Here is a 19,257-nt window from a genome sequence, read left to right as displayed (position 1 = left end):
TGTGTGTGTGTGTGTGTGTGTGTGTGTGTGTGTGTGTGTGTGTGTGTGTGTGTGTGTGTGTGTGTGTGTGTGTTTTCCCTTTGGAGAAAGCTTTAGCAAAAGGTAAAAATGATCTTGTGCCCAAAGGAGTTTTTAAGGGAAGTTGAATCATTTATTTAAAAATAAAAGTCATTGTTTCAAATGTGCCTATCAAACATTACTTTGACAAAGAAAGGCAATTCTCATACTTAAAAGAGGAAACTAAAACAGGATGTTTGGATTCATTTTATGACTTTTTTTAACTTAAAAAAAGAACAATCGTCCTCTGTAGACACCTAAAAGTAGAAACCTTTTTACCTTACTGTCAGTTTTCAGGCATAAGACTGGCATGAAAGTGAAGATGATGAAATTATTCAGTGCAATTTAGTCCTTTAGGTTTAAAAGACAAAAATAGATGAAGCATTTCAATAAGTGCTGGAGGAAGTATCTCGTTTTAAAATGCTGAAAGAGAAACGCTGAAAGTCATTAGTCCTATTTACACGCGTTTTGTGTGATGGGTTCATTTAGTGAGTTAATTAAATGAATCCAAACACACTGAAGATTGGTGACTGAGCGGTGGGCTTGGTCGGTATGGGTTTGACAACAACGTGCGTGTGAATTTTCTGTCCATAAGGATGCTCGGATCTCTCCGTCTCAGTCCCTGATGCTTTGCTCCACAATCCCAGGGGCGGATGAGGGACAAAAATGTGATTGTGAAGGATCTGATGTCCGTGGTACTGGAAAGGGCAACAGCCGCACACACTCACGCAGTGGTGAGAGGTCACGTCCAGTTTCAGCGTCTCTTTATCCGTCGAGCTGCGCCGGCTGCACGCAGATATTGCGGCCTTTGCACCATCATCATCATAACTTCGTTTCCTCTTTTCATTCTCAGTTCCCTCCGATGTGCCTGCATGGCTCCTTTTCATTCCTAAATATGAGTGCTCCCTCTTGGTTGGGGTCAACTTAGGTTCCTCCCAAAATGAGGCCGGTAGCTGGCGTTTCCTCATAGGCACCTGCTCCACAGAGCTCCCCAGGTGATCCACATCCTGCGCACCAGAGCTGGCCTTTTCTGTCACACTCTGATGGACAGTCCCCATCGGTTTGGCGCACCTATACTCCGCAGACCTGTGTGTGTGGCATCTTGGGACTCTGGAGTATTTTTGAGAGAAGCGCTTCAGTTGTTTCTGCAGATATTTCCGGTGATCCACGGAGCGCCTGCACGGAGCGGACTTATCTAGGGCCGCCTTGATGTCGCTGGATGCCAGATTTACAAAATTTAGTAAAGTTTTGACCTCACTGTCTGCATTTGCCATATTGTACCTGGGGTTTGTTCAGTCCATGTTAAAAAAGGCAATCCACCGTCAGGATCTAAAGAGAAATGAGAAACACGCGAGTCACGCAATCAAGCCTCAAATGAGCGGCATGCTGGATATTAGAGATTAATAACCTTTTACTCACCACTGCTGGATCAGTCCAGATTCTCTCAGTCTAACCTCAGACTTCTCCCAGGCTGCAGTATAGGAGCACTTCAACAAGTTGAATGAATATAAACTCCTTGTAGTTATGGTGCTTCCCTTGAACCAATCAGCGACCCCAGGCCTCTTACAATGCACCCCAATCAGCCTCCAAGCGCCCTGGTATCAAATTCTTCACCATCGCAAATTGTTGTCATGGAGATCTGGAGGGGGGAAAGCCGCTGAGGGGATGCGATATTTCTCCTACAAGATGATTTCTGCTCCGAAAATAGTAAATGTGCATTTAAAAAACGAGTGCGAATTCTTGTCGTGCATGCGTGCATTATAACCTGATATCAGAGCGGTTAAAGTTGAGTTTCTAACACATAAGCCCGTTATTCCCTCCCCAAGAGTGATGTCAGCTGTAGGATTTGGTGAGGGGTGGTGGGATCTGAAGAGTGCATAACCATGGAAAGGGTCTTGAAGGCTCAAGAATCTTGTCTTTCTGTTTGCCCCCTCAATCGAGCGACACAAAGGCTGAATTACTCATTCAAACCTCGCGGGACAAAGGGAAAGGAGCTGGATAGCACTCCTGCATTTGTAGTCAAACATTTAGAGACTTAAATCGAGTCGTCATGAAGGAAAAAGAGTCGGACAAAGCCCATAGAATTGCCATCAGCAAACATTTTCCTGTGTCATATTATGGGGTCTCCATGGCTCCCTCTGGCCCGCGGACAATAGCACAAGTTTGCACACTCGAATACTGTCACCCTGCCAACGGCAACAAGGGCCCAAAACAGGACAATCCCCAGAGAAAGCATGGGCTCGGCGGGGAAGGTTGCAATAGAGGAGGGAAATGGGACTTGTGAAATGCTAATTGAGCTTCATCCCCTAGTTGAAGTGGAAAAAGAGTACCTATCGTTCCACTGAACCGCGGCAGCAGTGGAATGAGATGTGAGGGAACTGTTTGTCTGGTAACACCTCATGCCTCAAATCCTGACACAGTCCTATACTATGGAGCCAGGAGAGAATTTTTTAAACTATCCGCAGTCTATATCAAGGCTACAGACCGTTTACTCGGTTAGCTGCGGGCCACATGATTAATTGCCTCATTCACTTAGTTCGGGGTTGTGTGAGGAGAGCCCTGCTGCAGGTCTATATGTGCATCGGCCGGTCTATCTTTATAACGGCGCATCCCTGTTGTTCTGAAGAGGCAGTGGGACTCTATTGTCCTCATCTCTTCTTCCTCCCTTCACCTCTCTGTTCAGCTGAAAAGGCCAATTAACAATGCGGTTCCCCCTCCCCGTGGCCTGTCACCCCACTCCTGTGCTTTTGAAGTGAGGAAGAATGAGAAAGAGAGGAAGCATAGTGGCATCCTTAAATACTGGGTGGTGGCTGAATTTATTTATTTATTATTTACAGAAGTTCTGAGTGGGAGGAAAACGAACCTCTTGGCACATTTTTGTTCATTTTATACAGTTTAGACTGGTGCAAAAGGTGTGGCATCAGTGTGTCTGCTGTCCATCATGGAAAAACAGAAACAAAGAGGTAATTTTAACTCCTGCCAAAGATATACACCTAATTTGTATGTATTTGCTGCGCATGCAAACAAACCCAGAAAAAAACCTGCAGCCAAGACGTGTTATGTGCCTCTGTAACAAACTACAGAGCCATCATCATCTTTGCCATTTTTGCCTAAACCCAATAAGAAGAAGCCCAGAGCTCTAATACATCTGTAATCTTGCTACCTCCATTGTGGAAGCTGCCCATCCCACATCCATTAGTGAAACTTATGGTAAGTACCTTACCTCTTGCCTTTGCTCAAAAATAACTACAATAAGATGACACTGTTTGATCTGCAAGGGAGAAAACAGTGTAAAAGCAGCACAAAGCAAAGATCAGGCACAGAGATGGGGAAATAAAAATAAAACTGTACCCATTCACAGCAGGATTTGCAAAATCATAAAGATTACATTTTTCTTTAACAGGGAATAGGAGTTACAGCTAAATGTAGAAGTACCAGTAGATACGGTCATTCATGTCCATGTGTGTGTCTAGAAATCTATAAGCTTTTTCTTGATAAGATGTATCTATTTTCCCTAACTAAAGAGTTAGGGAAAGCCATGTGCAGATGTAAAATAAGGAGTACACTGAAAACACTGTCCAATAAGTCATCAACTGTATTCTGATATTCCTCAGAATGTATTTATCTTAAACATCATTCCAGTGGTATTTGCGTTGTTTTATTGCAGTACGGGCTAATTTAAATAACAAACCCAAGCTTAATATCTCCACCAGCTCCTATAATAATGTGTCAATAAACAACATAACCTCTGTTTAAATCGCCTTAGAGTCATGTGTTGCCAGGTTTTTCCACTAGATGGCAATCTACCTTCACTATGATGCAGCCCAGCATGAATACAGTACACATCTAACGTTATACCTGCACACTGATATAATACAAGGACAAGTAATACAAGAAAACTACGAATAATACAAATAAAAAACGTTTAAGCTTATTTTATATAAATGTTTGTTTTCCTTCAATGACAGAGGGCTTGTGATTTTTGTCTTCTTATTTTTTCTTGTTCTAATAAAAACATTATGTTGGGGTGCTCTTTGTTTTATACAGAGAGGCAGATTAAGTATCTTGGCAGGATGTTAAGGCTGAAAGACCACAGTAATTACATAGAGAGGTTTTCTTATCTGAGTTTTAAAGGCCTATGATGTATGTTGTGGCAAATTGCTGCTTGTTGGAATGAGGTGAGGTAGCAGGAAGGAAACAGGAGGATGTAGTGCTTTTCTCTTGTCAGATAATCAATATTGGGACAGACTGTAGGGGAGATGGATGGACTGAACTGCTAGGCAGACCATATGCCAAATACAGGCTTGTTTTATACTCCAAAAACTCTGAAAAATCTCCGCACTGCACTGCATTTGCAAATACAGCCTGACAGCAGCTATGGATTTTCCACTCTAAAAGTAATTCACGGCCCTTTGCATGAGCTCACTTCTTTATTGCCCGTGAAGAGCTTTTTTCATAGGCACGACATGTGATAAATGCTCGGCTGCAACAACAAGGCTTTAAGGCTAGATGCTGAATCCACTGATCTTAATCCAAAGTTGTTTAAATACTCGGCTTAGATGTTATTTGGTATGAACAGGCTTTGACACAATTGGCTGTCACTTCTGTTATTCTAAACTGCAGGCAGTTCTCCCAAGCAAAAGACAAGTCACATGAGCACCACGGTAGATTGGAGATCTATGAAACATGAATTAGCTATGAAAATCACACACAGGCTGGGAGGCAGGTTTGTGCACTGCACGAGCAAAGAAAGTGTCCTGCAAAATTGACACATCAGGTTCAAACATGTTCTTAGCAAGCTCTTAGCAAGACAGTAGTGGGCTTCAGAGGTGATTTTTAAAGAGTTGCAAAGATCTCTTGAGATTGCAAGAAGATGTGTGGGAATTATTCAAGTACTACAAAATGGTTTGTCACATAATGAGGTCTTTAAAATGTGAGACATACCTCCTTTAAACAGCTGAAAATCCTGAGGGGTGAGAGGTTTGACCAGGCCACAGTCATTACATCATCTTCCAGCTCTGAAACTCTGATCAAGTAGGTAATGCATCAGCACTAGAGAAGCAGCTGATCAATAAATCATTTAATGTGGTTAAAAAATGTATTAGCTCTGGCTCCCTAGTGACACCAAGAAGAACACTTTGGATTTTATTCGTGTCCTGTCAATCAGCTGTTACAACAAGTGAATGTCACGTTGGCTTTCTAGTACCGACTGAGGGCTCTGAGGTAATTTCATAACTGTCCCTAGTGAAGACCACCAACAATATTATGCAACTGAGCTCTTAAAAACTACCCACTGCATAGTCTGATTCTCTGCACTCTGCCCCGCAGCATCACCTCTTATAAACGACATCAGTGTGGGTCAAAGGTGTTGTGATGACAGCAATAATAACAAGAAGAAACTAATGTTTTACAATAAGCCTGTTCGTATTTTTGAAACTGTTATAATTGATCGGGATGTTGAGCATTAGCAGTAAATGCCAGGTTACATCAGTATTGTTTATCTCAGCCTACTTTGGGACACTGGACCAGAGAGTGTTCTCGCAGGCACACAGCACATCAAACACGGGCATGGCAGTGTTTTCAGTCGGTAGGCGTCTTGCACTCTCTCTCCCTAGCTTTCCACTTGACTTTAATTTGCTCTAGTACGCGTCATCTTTACAGACTCGCCTCCACGCATTGTGGGCTATACTTTCTGCCTGGGCCGTTAATATTATTATTTAAAAAAAAAAAAAAAAAAAAAAAAGGAAAAAATCAAACACAGACATAAACAAGCAAACAAGGCAAAACAAACAAAGCCCAGCTGACATTACCGACGCCTTCACAACCACATGCCCTTCCCTCTTTGATTTTTGGGGGGACTTTTTAAGAAGCGGAAGGCGAATTTGTTTGAGCACACGTTGTCAGGATGAGCTGATGTGAGCGCTGCATCAAGTGCGCGGTGGTGATGCTCCCGTATAAAACAGCCCGCCGTATTTTGGCACAGAGGAGGATGCATCACTTTAACCCTCGGCTCTGCCCTCCGGACTCGCCCATACAGTGTTCAGCTTAGATAAGTTGAGAGGGGATGTGTGATGCCATTGCAAGGAATCCTACCACTCGATATTCCCGAGGATCTCTCTCGGTTCGTTTTTTCCTTCAACTTCGATGGCTTGAGTGGTCCATTTGCGCTCATGCTTGCAGCCGAGGAGGGATGTAAGGTACGGGCATCTACCGCCCTCACATTGCACGGAGTAGCGGCGTGATTCAGGTCGCTATCTGAGTGCCAGAAAGCAAAAAACTACTTTCGAGATGTGAATTATCGAGATTTGCCACTCATTCCACCGGCTCGCCTGTCCTATGCTATCGACAACGGGATTTCAAGAGGAAACTGATTGTGGCATAAACTATTTCTGGAGACGCCTGTCACAGATATCGCCGCTGAACTGGATAGGGTGGATGGTTATTTCCCAAACAGTTCAAGCTTATGTATACTGCATTCATTTGTTGGAAACGCTGCCTAGTATCTTCGAGAACAGCGCAAGAGGAATGCTGTGCCAAGATCTAATGCCATTTACTTTAAGTTTTTGGCCTTTTTTCTTCGGTCATTGCCTTCTCTCACTGTTGTTACTCTCGTGCCAGGTAAGGATCACGTTCAGGCGCGCCACTTGACAATTTACGCATGAGAAGAGGTTACACTGATGTAACTTGAGTTTCATTTACTGATGGACTATGGATAAGAGCTGTGGAGCTAATAACCTTTTCCAAGTAACTTGTGTGCTCTTTAAGATGCATTGCCATATAATACCAGCTTACACTTGGTGGGCTCACCGCTCCAGAGCACACCCGTGTTGAGGGAATGCTGGCAGGCAGGCATGTGTAGTGAGTTTGCAGCAGGTCATGAGAAATGCAGCTATGCCCAGGTACACACAGAGGCACTCTGCTTTTTTGTTGTGGGAACACGGAGTAACCAACTGTGTTTATATGATAACAACATTCAGTTATCCCACCAGGATCCCTGCAGCAGGCATATGTTAGTGATGAGTATTCTAACCTCTGCCCCATGCTGCTGCCTACAGATAGTGGTGAGCAGTTGTTCACGCGCACGCAGTGTTGCCAGGGTTCATGTGTAATGTGATCTGCTTGAGTTTCCAAGTCCACCCACGCACACTCCTCGGGGCAGCCTGCTGCCCACTCTGTTGGTGGGTGGTTTCTTACAGGGAGCGGGCTGCAGCCATATACGTGATACTATTTTACATGTACTACATACACAGCAGCCCCAGTGACAACAACACTGGAGCTGCGATATGAAAAGAATGCTGAGAGGATATCCACAGTGCTACAAACTAAGAGGCTGCTGAGTATTCAAGCATCTCCATTTGTGCTGCACAGTGTTGTGCTGATGGTACTTCTGAGTAATGCACTAAGGGACACAGCCTCAGTCCTTTCAATCTCTCTTTCTCTCCCTCTGTCTCTTTTTTCTCTCACCATAAGGGAGAGCTCCAGAGGTCATGCTCACGGACTGTGGCGGAGAAAGTTAGTGAACAGTGCCAGCTGGCATGCCACTGTAGAAGATACCCTCCCCTTCCACCACCGCCGCCTCCACCGCCGCCCCCGCGGCTACTGGGCACCACAGGTAAGGCTTCCAGCTCACCCTCCAAGCTTTCACAGCTGTCTCCCTCCAAGTCCGTCTCAGTCTGTCTGCTCTCAGCCCACAGTTGGATCTTGTTCCTAGCCAAACGCAGGTGTCAGGCAAGTGGCTAGTCTGAAGAAACTGTTTTGACGTGAAGTGTTTCCATTTATGTACACGGGGAAAATGCACCATCAACCTCTCGAGATTAACGTGTGAGTGCTCATGCACGGGTGTAATTTTGCACTCGTGTGTCTGTGCGTGTGTTAGAGCCAGCAGGATGTTGACAGCTGAACACAAGACTAATATATACTGGGTCTGACCCTGGGGAGTACCCGGCTGCCTGTGAAATCCATGCCTGCTGGGCTGCCAAGCTCAGCGGTTCAGTGGTAGGGTTTCCCCCCGGAGAACCCCTGATTAAAAGACAGATGAGTTAATTAAATTAGCTATAATTTGTTAGAGATAAGGGGCTAATGATCCAGCCCAGTAGTTCCAGCTTTGTTTTGAAGTCGAGCTGGCGGCAATAAGTGTGCGTGCGTGTTAGTGCTCATATACAACAAGCCTGGATATCTGTGTCGCTCCAGCGCCTGTTGTGGCAGCGCTCCCCTTCCTCTTTCGTCTCACTCTGAGGTGCTAAATCTATTGAGCGAAAGGCAAACATATTTAACAGGCCTGCTTGCTGAAAGTTGATATGATTTGTATTTCATCTCAGGCACCTTAATGAACAGTGCTGAAATATGGGACAGGTGTTTTGCTGATGATGCAGCTATTACTGTGATTCTTTAGAATCACTCATCCTGAGCCCTTCGTATTACAAGGAGGGGGGAATACTTAATCACGAAGCAGTGGAAGGACTTTAATCAATCAGCTTCAATGTGTTCTTTTCCTGTCTGGTCAATGCAAATGGACCTCCTTTTTCCCCTGACTCACCATGTGAGTTACCTACAAATCGAGAGTTATAGACTCTTCTGTGATTGTTGTCAAGGTCACTGCATGAATCCTGCCACAACCATCTGACTGCAAGTAAAGGTGGGCCTTCGGCCAATACAAGCTCGGACCTCTGAGTGCTGCCTCCACAAGATCTGATCCCTCCAACAACAACCAAATAAAAAAAACAGCAATATGTCATGTTAATAAGATAAGCGGATCAATCTTCATTTCTTTTTATCTTTACACACATATGTTTGCAGTGGGTGGAGACACCATTAATATTTCATTCAAAGGGAGTTTTTTTTGTCGTCGCATTTTTCATGCATAATTATCTAAATATTCCTTCAGCAGCCCAATTTGCAGAGCACTTTGAGCTGAAAATGTGCTTTAAACTGTCGTCTTTAAAATCCAATGAATATGCACAGCTAACATGAAAACTGGGACAATGGCTGGGACCACATCTATCAGATAAAAGTCTAATAAAACTGAGGAAAAATTGGCACAGTGAAAGAAGTGTCTGCATGCTAAAAATGGTATCTGAGGTCCCTTGAGAGGAGTGTGCTCTATCACAATAAAGTAGATCCTTACCACTGACTGAATTAAATCCTACAGCCGTTGACAAAACGAAGGATTAAAATGGAAGTTTGGCTGAGAGGGGCTTTTAAATTCACAGTGACTTATGAAGTGGTGTGCTGTACCAGGGAGAGCCATACCTTTTTATTTGCTGTGTAGAAATGTGCTGTGTTGGAAAAATAGTCTTCAGCATTACTCAGGAGTATTTGTTGCTATGGTGTAAGCCCATTCGTCTCATTCATAACAAAAATCCTCTACATGCAGGAGGAGCTTGTTATTTTATGTACCGAACAGGGTATTTTCTCCTTGAATGATAGGTAGATATGCTCATGACAAACCTGATTTAAAGACGGTGGGAGAGCACAGGATGCTGCAAAACAAGACGAGAGAAATTCTGCAATACAGATACGAAGATGCTGATGCACACAATGTTATACAACATTCCTGGTGAGTGATCTTACTCCACGAATCTAATGTGGAAAGAGCAGGAGGTTCCTGCAACAGTAATTGGTGTGGACAAGAGTGCTGGTGTAGGGAAGGCTGACAGGACCTTAAATGATTCATGGTGTCGGGTTGGATATCTTTGAACGTTGCACCTAAGACCTAAAGAACGGGTGAGGACACGAAAGCACAAAAAGAGCAGAGGAGAGAAAGCCTCTCGTTTCTCTTTCACTATTGTGTTGTTTAAAAGTTAAGCCACTTACTAAGGATCAAAATGCAAAACACAAGTCAGCATTGTGACTTAAGTGTAAATATAATTAATGCATTTTTAATAATACGCGTACCTTTTTTAATGATGTGTTTTAATGTATTCTGTTTATTGTCTTCTTCTGTATCTACACCTCTCTCTTCTTGCTATCCCTTTCACTCTGTTTCCAAGTGGAAAAGCCCAAGGTGCAATTGTGGAGGCCGTGGTGGATGGAGATGGATATCGTAGTTCTCGGAACGGTGGGCTGTGCCTCACTTATCTTCCTCCTCTCAGCTATCATCATCTGCTACAAAGCTATCAAGAGGTAAGAAGCTACCCTAACATGTTAAATTCTGTTTGTTTAACATTGTAATTAAAACCGTTATTTTTAAAATAAGGACTAACTGAAGTAGAAGTCAGTCACAGATTGAGACAGGCGGGTAAATAGACATGTGGGGTACTCTAATAAGTGTCCTGCCTTTTTGTTAGAGTTATGCCATTGCCCCCCTAGGTCATACTGAGGTCAGAGGTTAGGTGGGTTGTAAATATCCACTACATTGAATCAAGCAGAAATATCCTATATGCTGAATTCATTTGCTGAAGTGCAAAATGACATAACAATGCTCTATTGATTTTAATTCACATAAAAGTCTAAAGCATCCTAGGATGGCAGCTGGATTCATAAATGTGAAAGCAAGAGCCAAGCAAAGGAATCCCAACACACTGCTGTTGCAGCATTTTCCACATTTGGCTTATTAGAAAAAAAAAAGTCCGTGTGAGGTTTTAGCCTGCGGCACAACCAGACCCAATTCTCTTGGTGCCGTTCAGCAGCACGGTGTCACACGTGCACTCCGACGTACCCTTAATGTTCACAGATATTTCAAAAACGCACACTCACATCTAAATCCTGCCAGGTTTGTAAAGAATACTTACGTGCATCCATCCATAAACACACAATATCTTTACACGCACTCATTCATCATCTTGGCGTGTTTCACAGTCCATAACTAACCACGTGAGAACACCATGTGTGCAGAATTAGGCATTAAATCAAGAAGCTACTTCTATGTTTTATGCATATGTATTTAAAAAGATCTAGTATCCTACCTTCTTATGTTTATGGGACTATATTAAGCCTGCATGCCAGATATGGCTTTCTTCAGCAGAACTCTATTTCTCCTTTCTTTAAACAACAAATAGGCAAAGTCAGGCAGCGGAAGTAATGGGCGGTTGGCTCAGGAATTCATTATGGCAATTCTCCAGCCCCCTGTGTAGCCAAGGGGCACCTTTTTTAATGCAGCAGTGGTAGGAAAGTGTTGTTGCAATATGGGCTCTAGCCCCAAACCCAAGTCATTATTTATGAATTAATTTGCGCAGTCATTCAGTCGCAGGCCACATCTTTTATACATGCAAGCAGGTCGTGTCCTGAAGCTCTGTGGGCTCTAGACTGCAGACTTTGTGCCACGCCAAGCTGCCCTCTACTCAGAATGAGAAGGGAATATACACAGGTCCAGACTAGGCTCATTAGACATTCATTAGTCAAAGCCAGTAGCAGAGCGGTCCAGGGAAAGATGTGACTGCTTTAGCATTTGTCTTGGATTCTCTAATCATCCATCGTTCCAGAGGGGAAAGGAGAGGAAACAACACAGTCAAAAAGGACAGATAAAGTGTTGTCTACCAAAGCGAGCAAAGGCAGTAATTCAGCATCTCAGTCAATAACAGTGTGAAAAAGGGTTTGTCAGTGAGAAAAACACAGCCCGGTTATATATAGCCCTCCCAGCTCCTCAGTGCTCCGGGCTTTCCCAATGAAAATCAGCTGGACGAGGGCCAAGGCCCAAGCATTACAGACAGTGGAAGAGCGAGCACTGCAGGTCCCAGCCCTCCTGGCCTTTTGTTATTTTTTGTAATCTTTGCTTGCCAGTCATCTGTCAGAAGCAAGCGGGACTGAAAAGGAAAAAAAAAAGGAACACTTCCACACAATCCTATTCAGAGTCCACAGCACCAGAGAGGCTGGTGTGCAAGCACAGAGAGGAGGATTCAGACACACGCTGCTTTTCAGTGTTGCTGTACCATCCAAAGCAAAAGAGATGATACTGCAGTCCAGGCTGTCAGCCATCCAAGGAGCCAAAACAAATAAAACTCAGACCAACTGACTAATGAAGCTAGATGCTTTTCCCAATCACTTACCGCTCAGGGAGGCTTGTTCAAAGACGGATAATGCATCCCAGCTGGTCCTTTTCAAGGGTAACACAGAACATACAAAATACTCAAAAAACCGAAACGGAAAATGCTACAATATTTGCTCACACATCATTAATCTCCCTTTGTTTTATTTTCGAAATCGCTAAACCGGCACCATCAAAACCGGTGACAGACTTTTACAGTCTGTTTCGTAATGCGTTTGCTTTGAACCATACCATGTTACTCTAATTTCCAGATGGCTGGAGTAATTGTAAACAGCCCAACACATGTCCTAATTTCACCATCATGCATTCCCCAAACTTCAAACGGCAATGTGCGCTGTGATTGCACAGCTTTGATATGAAATATTCATCTAACCTGTGAAGTGTTGTGTTGCCACCTGCCACGTGTCAACAGCATGGCATCTATTATTGAAGGCCCGGGCAGAGGTCGGCTTGAGGCCCCGGTGCTCTGCCCTGTGTGGTGGCCCAAAGCGACATGGTCAGTCAGTGCGGAGATTACATCCTGAGAAAAATAAACAGGGCCGAAGCGGCTTCCAGGAATCTGTAGCTCACCGGTGTCGAACAGCACAGAGATCCTATCTTGTTCTCTTACTTGCTAAATCTCACGTGGAATCATCAAGACATGCCAGACTTCTGTTAATTGCTTTTTCGTCCGTTTTCGACACTATTCAGTTGCGACTTAGAATAAAACTCCTTTTTATCTTAAATTTAACTGGCTGCACCAAATATAATGAGGGACAATAAAAAAGTTCTGTGATTCCACCCATAAAGAGCAAAAAACGTCACTGATTAAAATCGTAGCAGCAGCCATCTCTGCTCTGGACTACTTCCAGCGCTCGTGCTAATTTTAGATGGCTCCTGTTCTGTCCACTTGCACATATGCATCTGCAATGCGTTCTGGATCTCCTCCACTGTGTGGAGCCTTTCAACTTCAATTGCATTTTGTGGAAGAGGATGAAGCAAGGCAGGTGGTGAGCGAACATTGTGTTGATGTGGCTAAAAGCTACAATGTGAGTGTAGAAGGTTCAAATTTTCCCTGCAGTGTCTCAGAACATCACAGTACAATCTCCACCTCCAGAGTCCGGCCCTGGCGGATGAATTCATAGTGAAACTTTAAAACATGAGCACACTACTCACGCGATGGCCCTCCTCCAAGGAGGGCACTGCTTGAGACTCAGTTCCCGTTACTACTGTTGATATTTAACATGAAGGAGGAGTTCCTTTCACATAAAGGTTTGAGATCCAAGCTGAAACAGGCTCATATATTAAACAGGTAAGAACAGAGCTGCCAGGAAGAGCTCTTAAAATAGCACTTACAACAGTCCATTTGTGCTTGAGGAGATGACCTTGAATGGGATAGTGTGTAAATTCAAATAAGGTAATGTAAGAGTTTTTTTGCTTTTTATAGGTTGGCTTGCACACACACACACACACACGCATGCACACAAACTCACATAAATGAAATGAATGAAAACTGTTCATTATAAATTTGTGTTCAGTGTTTTTCCAAATGATACTTCAGTCAACCAGTGATGAGTGGACATCCCAGCCACAGTCACTGACTTATTAAATGATATATAATGATATAAAACCATCAGTCTGCTACAGAAGTAAGAATAGGATCGTGTTTCTATGCTTAAAGACCTCGTATCATGGTGTCATCAGATATTCCTGCATAAAAATGTGGCAACGTCCGTGGATAAACGTGGACACTGTTTTATCGCACCTTCATCAAAACTGGTTTATCTTTTTGTTTTGTCATGTCTTACAGAAACATCCATATCACCCTTTGTTCATGTAGTTTCATCTGTTTAGAGTTGCTGTAGGAACCAAAGGGAATAAATCTTACTTTGTCCCAACACCCACAGGTCTGTTTAAGTCTTATCATAGTTTTCTGTAACTGGACTCCAGAAATGTTTGAGGCTAATGTTGTTATAGTCTATGTTGGCTGGACTTTGGGAGATTCCTCCTCCATCCTCCCTGTGGGACCGATATAATTGTGTCTAGCATATTGTTTTGTTTGAGTAACTGTTGCTGTTTTTGTACATTCTCCCCTCAGGCGACAGCAGTGATTAATAGATTAATACAGACTTGTAAAAAATATTCAAAGTTTAAATCACTAACTTCAGCTGGTGAACTCCAGCTACACTGCATTATGTTACATCCCAGAGAGAAAACTGGTATATCCCAAATCCCTTCCCTGCAGCAGTGGGGACCACCGCCCCCTCCCCACATCAGAGTGTTTCCACCCCGGGGCTGGACAGTTTCTTTTCTCGGGCTTTCCCCTGGTCTCACAGGGACACAGCAAGCAGCATCTGCTCTACATGGCCAGCATGTGTCCCTGTTGTGTTCACCCAAATGACCCCTCCCAGGTGACACTGGAGTCCCACAGGAAGTCTTAGTCATACTTTTGTGTTTTGTTTAAAAGTTCTTTTGTGGGAAGTGTAATGTTCGCACATAATGTTGATCAGCTTCTGCATGGCCCTCCAAAGTATCTACACAGAGATTCCCAATCACTTTTCAGGTATAAAAGCTCAGTTAAAAGTCAGTAAAATCTCCCTCCCTTCTTCTTATTAACACACACATCCTCATAATAATCAACCTAAGTTAGTCTGACTCAATGATGGCACTATATTAAAAGTTCTCTATAAATACATGTTGTAAACTCACAAATTTTAAACTAGTGGAAGAAACACAGTATAAATTAGGAATTAGGCAAAGCAGCCACCATCCTGTGGTATCAACAAATAGCTTGATAAAGTTTCATGGCGTTCAGCAGTGATTTTTCAGCCTGGGCCAAAGTGGCTGACAGATAGACTGAAATTGCCTGGACTAAAGCCATCCTGTTAGAGTAGCTAAAAATGTGAGGTGAGGGATTCTCAAAGACTTTCCTATTTACACCCTATTGTAGTTTTTGGTTCTTTGAATGGAAACCTTTTAAAATGTTTAAAGATGCTCATAGTGACTTTGCGTATCAGAGTAACTGCTTGTGTAAAAACTGGACGGAGTCAAGTCAAGCAGGATTTTAGGGCTAATGCCGGCGAGCACGGGATGCGGATGGGTCGAGGTTAAGCTCAGCGCTGAAGTGACAGCTGAAAAACAGCCGAGACGGGAGCATTTTTCAAAATCTGACAGCGGCAAGACGGTTGTTTAACAGGTGTGGCAAAAATGTGATCGGTCAAAGTGCGTGGGAGCATCCCAAAGAGACAGCTGACAGACTGAGATGACAGCACAAGAATGATAAATATTGAGTGGTGCAAAAAAAAAAACCAAAAAACCCTGGCAGATCATTTTTCATACTGACACCTCACCAAGAAAGAATTGTATAAATATTGCTAGTATTACAGAAAAATATCCTTAAGGCATATTGAAAGACTTGGTGTGATAATGATTCAGCAAAATCCTGTGCACGGAGGGAAAGAAATGCTATCAGGTGTATTAGACCTCCAAGTAATGTTAACTTTTTAATGAGATCTTGTCAGAGGTTTGGATTCATTACTGGTAGCGTTTTAAGTCTCTGGATATGATAACACCATTAAAACCATATCTCAGTAATTTCCAATACACAATGCCATCAGTCTTAAGCAACGGCGCGTTTTATTATTCATGAATTCGACTTTCATACATTGTTGTTTTTAAAATGTTCCATAGTCCTTTTAAAAGTACCCTCTTCAGTTCTCAACAAGAAGCTAATCCTCACAAGTCACACAGGGTGCTTTCTTCTTGCAGAGCTTTTGTATTGGATTGCATTATGTCATGTATGAGCTCATTTCACCCTGCAAGGACTCCCTATCTGCACCATTCCTTCCCGGCACGATGCCCGAGAAAGGAAAAAGATTTGTGCTGGACCGGACTGAATGTTTGTTGAAGTTGTGCCGGCCAGCCCAGGCTTTCAGGGGCCAAGAGAGGAGAGGAGGGGAGATATTGAGCTGAGATGTAGCTCAAGGGTTCTCAGTGCTAGTGAAGGCACTGTACAGTGTTGAGTGGGACAATGACTGTACTAACTGTATTCAGATCTGTCTCCCAGTTACGTAAACCCGGGCAGGGGAGGGCAGCTGGGGGGGTCGGTGCAGAAGCCACAGTACACTGGACAAATATAATAACCACAAAGGCATCAAGGAGCGCATGAAAAGAGCTACATTGAATGATACTGCTCTTCACAGACCAGTAGCAGCAAGGGGATCATGTGTTGCTGTTTTCTTTTGCACTAGAGCAAAGATCGAGCATTACAGCGCAACCGGTTTTTGAGAAGGAATTTCCCAGGAGGTTGTGTATCGATGTTATTCCCAAGTTGTTTTGACAGCTACACATACTCATTACTTAGAAGAGAAGATTGCATCTCCCAGTCATAGTAGGTAATTGCCTTATGCCATGTGCCGCAATGTATCTTTTCCTTCTGTCTCCTTGCAAAATTGACCTTTAAACACTGAGCTTATTAGAAGGGATTGCTGAGAGCAGCATATCCACCCAGAGCAGCTTGAGAAATCAAATCAGTCTGTAGGTCAGCAGTCCAGAAACTCTGTTTAATGGCATGGCCTTTAGCTATGGATGAATGTAGTGTCATTTTGCTTTGTTTTTTTGATCAAGGAATTCATCCTCACTTTGTAAAAATGTCTGTTCACAGGAAACCACTCCGAAAAGAAGAGAACGGGACAAGTCGTGGGGAGTATGCCATGAGCATCCGTAACAAGAAGGCCATGGGTACAAACAACACTGTGGTATAGACTGTCCTGGTAAACATGAAGCGACATCACCATTATCGCTCACCTTATCCTGACTACAACAGTTCCCTCTCACCTTGAATGAATGCGAGTGGGTTTCACCCCAGGTTTTCAAATTGGTAAAACTTCCCTCTTTGCCTGGCACGTTGCCCGGACTGAAGACACCATTCACCTCGAGAAAAGCTAAAAAGAACGACGGGGGGAAAAAAATCAAGACAGAAAGGACACAGAGAAAGATCCACAACCCCCCATGGTGTCGAAAGTGGCACAGCAGGCTGAACATTATGCTCTTAGTAACAGCAAGTGTTGCTGACAGGCTGGTTGGCTGCCGGCTGGAGAGGGACTGTCTGCCAGTCTGCCGCAGATCCAGACCTCACGCACTGTTGACATCTGCAATGGAACAACAGACAATACAGCAGCCCTGCAGTCCCACGGGCAGCCAGACAAGACAGCCCATCACACACAACAAATAACATGCATGCAGTTTTTACAGAGAATGCAACATTTTTTTATATTCCAACCCTCGCACTCTCCTTTTTTTTCCCTCCATTTTTGAGAAAGATGCTTTGTGAGAAACACGATGTTGCTGCCGGTCCTGGCTCTGAGATGTGGATTCCTCTGACTATGCAATTTAAAGAAATCCATATAAACAAAGGAGGAGCAGAAACATCAACATGGGACATTCTGGTTATTTTGCCATGCCAAAACAGGCTACAGAAGGCTCAATGTAATATATATATATATATATATATATATATCAGTCATCCATGTATTTATTTCCTCTATTTATTTACTTGTCTATCTTTGAATTTATTTTTCTACTTAAAAGGGAAAAACAACAGTCTTGTAGGTTACTCACATCTTTTCAAATCTTGAACATCTTGACGATTTCATCTTATTTCTTGAGAGCTCTGTTTTCTAAGTGAATAATTTATAGATCATATAATTCATTTGTGATGCACCAATGCTTTAAGCCGGCTGTCGGTTTGTTGAGACACTGATGCAGAAAACGCGCTTGCTCTGCAAAGAGTTTTGGTATCAGTTGTTTTGTCTCTGGGTGTTTGATATCCTCTTCTGTGTTTCCCTGAGACTTCAGCTAAAAAAGTCAGGGGCCTCCATGATGTCCTATGTGAATGTGTGTTACCCGAACGATGCTCCTGTCCTGCATCACACGCCAGTCCCGACTTTCCGATTTGTTCGCTCAGTGCAAGCACCTCTACAAGTTAAACCTGCTCTCCCTGTCGTCCGGTTAAATCTTGTTGTCCAGTGTCCCGTGGTCAGCTGGATGCCTACCGCCGTGTTTTGTCTGGACGTGACGATCTTCATTTTTCTATCTGTCAAGAAGGGCTTAGCCCATCACTATAGAAACAGGGGACATGAGCCCAGCGCTGACCTTGTGACTGGTGAGAGACAGGAGACTTAGCCAATAGCCAGAGATCAGGTTGCACAGAGGATGGCCTCATCAAGGATGTGTGTGACTCAGTGCTGTCACAGGCATCCTCCTCATCCCCGCTGGAAAAACACAACTGAGCTGAACTGGAGCATCACTCAACGCTGCTCTGCTTTCTTTTCTTTTTTTCCTTTAATACACTAAATCTGCGTGTGTCTGTGCGGGCATGCATGTGCGCGTGTATGAGTGTGTGTGTGTGTGTGTCTGTCTGTCTGTGAGTGTGCATGCAGATGAGTGTACTCAGTGAGAGTGGGCTGTACTCTGTGGCTGTCAGTTAAGTATAGATATTGGCTAAACTGTGGAAAATAGAGGGGGATTTTTAAAAAAAAACACACACATACTTGCATTTAAAAATGCACAGGTATTAGCTAACAGTAAACCCCACCATCTACCTATATGAGAGAAATGATGGATGCATGAATGTAAATATTGATATTTAAATATCTGCCTTCTGGACTGTTAATTCATGTACAGTGTAACAGAACATGTGTTTATACATAGTAAAAGTTTAAAAAATGTGCTACCACTTAGAATTATGTCAGTGTTGTCATGTTGATGGAGCAAGCCATTAATGTATATATGGCAATCAATAGAGCATACACAATTTATGCATTATACCAAACAGATAACGAAATGTGCATAAGTTGATTTCATTGCTGAGTTTTTCAGTTGTAAATAAAACTGTACATAACAACTGACCCACAGTATGTTGTGTTTAAAGAAATGCATGTGCAGTTATAAAACCACTGTTATACGTAGGCAGACGAGCTGGCCCGTACGTGGTGAAGGTGATAAAAGTGAGACTGTTATATTTAGCCTGTGCCCATCTTGTCTGCTCTATGCTGTGCTGTGCCGTTCGCGTCTTTGGGCAGAGCCGTGCTGGCCTTGTCTCCTGGGCCCCCCACAGCGGAGGACATGTTCTCAGTCTGTCTCACACAGTGCATCTTTAATGAACTGCGATTACCAAGCGCACTCCTCTCCGTGGGGCTTAATGGCACCAGCCAGAAAACTTTTAGGTCACATATTGT

At 43.4% G+C, this 19,257-nt stretch overlaps 2 protein-coding genes across 3 annotated transcripts; one reads left to right on the top strand and one right to left on the bottom strand.

The window, feature by feature from the left end:
• Positions 1–23: 23 nt before the first annotated feature.
• LOC116334765 (protein FAM181A) lies at positions 24–1,730 on the bottom strand. Its single transcript, XM_031758298.2, has 2 exons — positions 1,477–1,730; positions 24–1,386 (listed from the first exon to the last, which is right to left on the bottom strand). Exon 2 carries the CDS (start codon positions 1,329–1,331, stop codon positions 555–557), a length of 777 nt encoding a protein of 258 aa, XP_031614158.1. The 5' UTR covers positions 1,332–1,386; positions 1,477–1,730; the 3' UTR covers positions 24–554.
• A 1,401-nt stretch (positions 1,731–3,131) lies between these two features.
• On the top strand, positions 3,132–18,918 carry prima1 (proline rich membrane anchor 1). Of its 2 annotated transcripts, none has more exons than XM_039603007.1 (4): positions 3,132–3,267; positions 7,528–7,669; positions 10,047–10,179; positions 16,683–16,819. In XM_039603007.1, exons 1-4 carry the CDS (start codon positions 3,265–3,267, stop codon positions 16,780–16,782), a joined length of 378 nt encoding a protein of 125 aa, XP_039458941.1. In that variant the 5' UTR covers positions 3,132–3,264; the 3' UTR covers positions 16,783–16,819. The 2 variants fall into 2 exon arrangements, with proteins under 2 accessions (XP_039458941.1, XP_039458940.1); XM_039603006.1 differs by lacking the exon at positions 3,132–3,267 and adding an exon at positions 5,816–6,675 and having other exon boundaries at positions 16,683–18,918.
• The last annotated feature ends 339 nt before the right edge of the window (positions 18,919–19,257 follow it).

The sequence above is a fragment of the Oreochromis aureus genome, linkage group 19, assembly GCF_013358895.1.
Source record: "Oreochromis aureus strain Israel breed Guangdong linkage group 19, ZZ_aureus, whole genome shotgun sequence".
Lineage (NCBI taxonomy): Eukaryota > Metazoa > Chordata > Actinopteri > Cichliformes > Cichlidae > Oreochromis > Oreochromis aureus.
The sequence above is the reverse complement of the archived record's forward strand: the minus strand, read 5'-3'. Positions and strand labels throughout refer to the sequence as shown.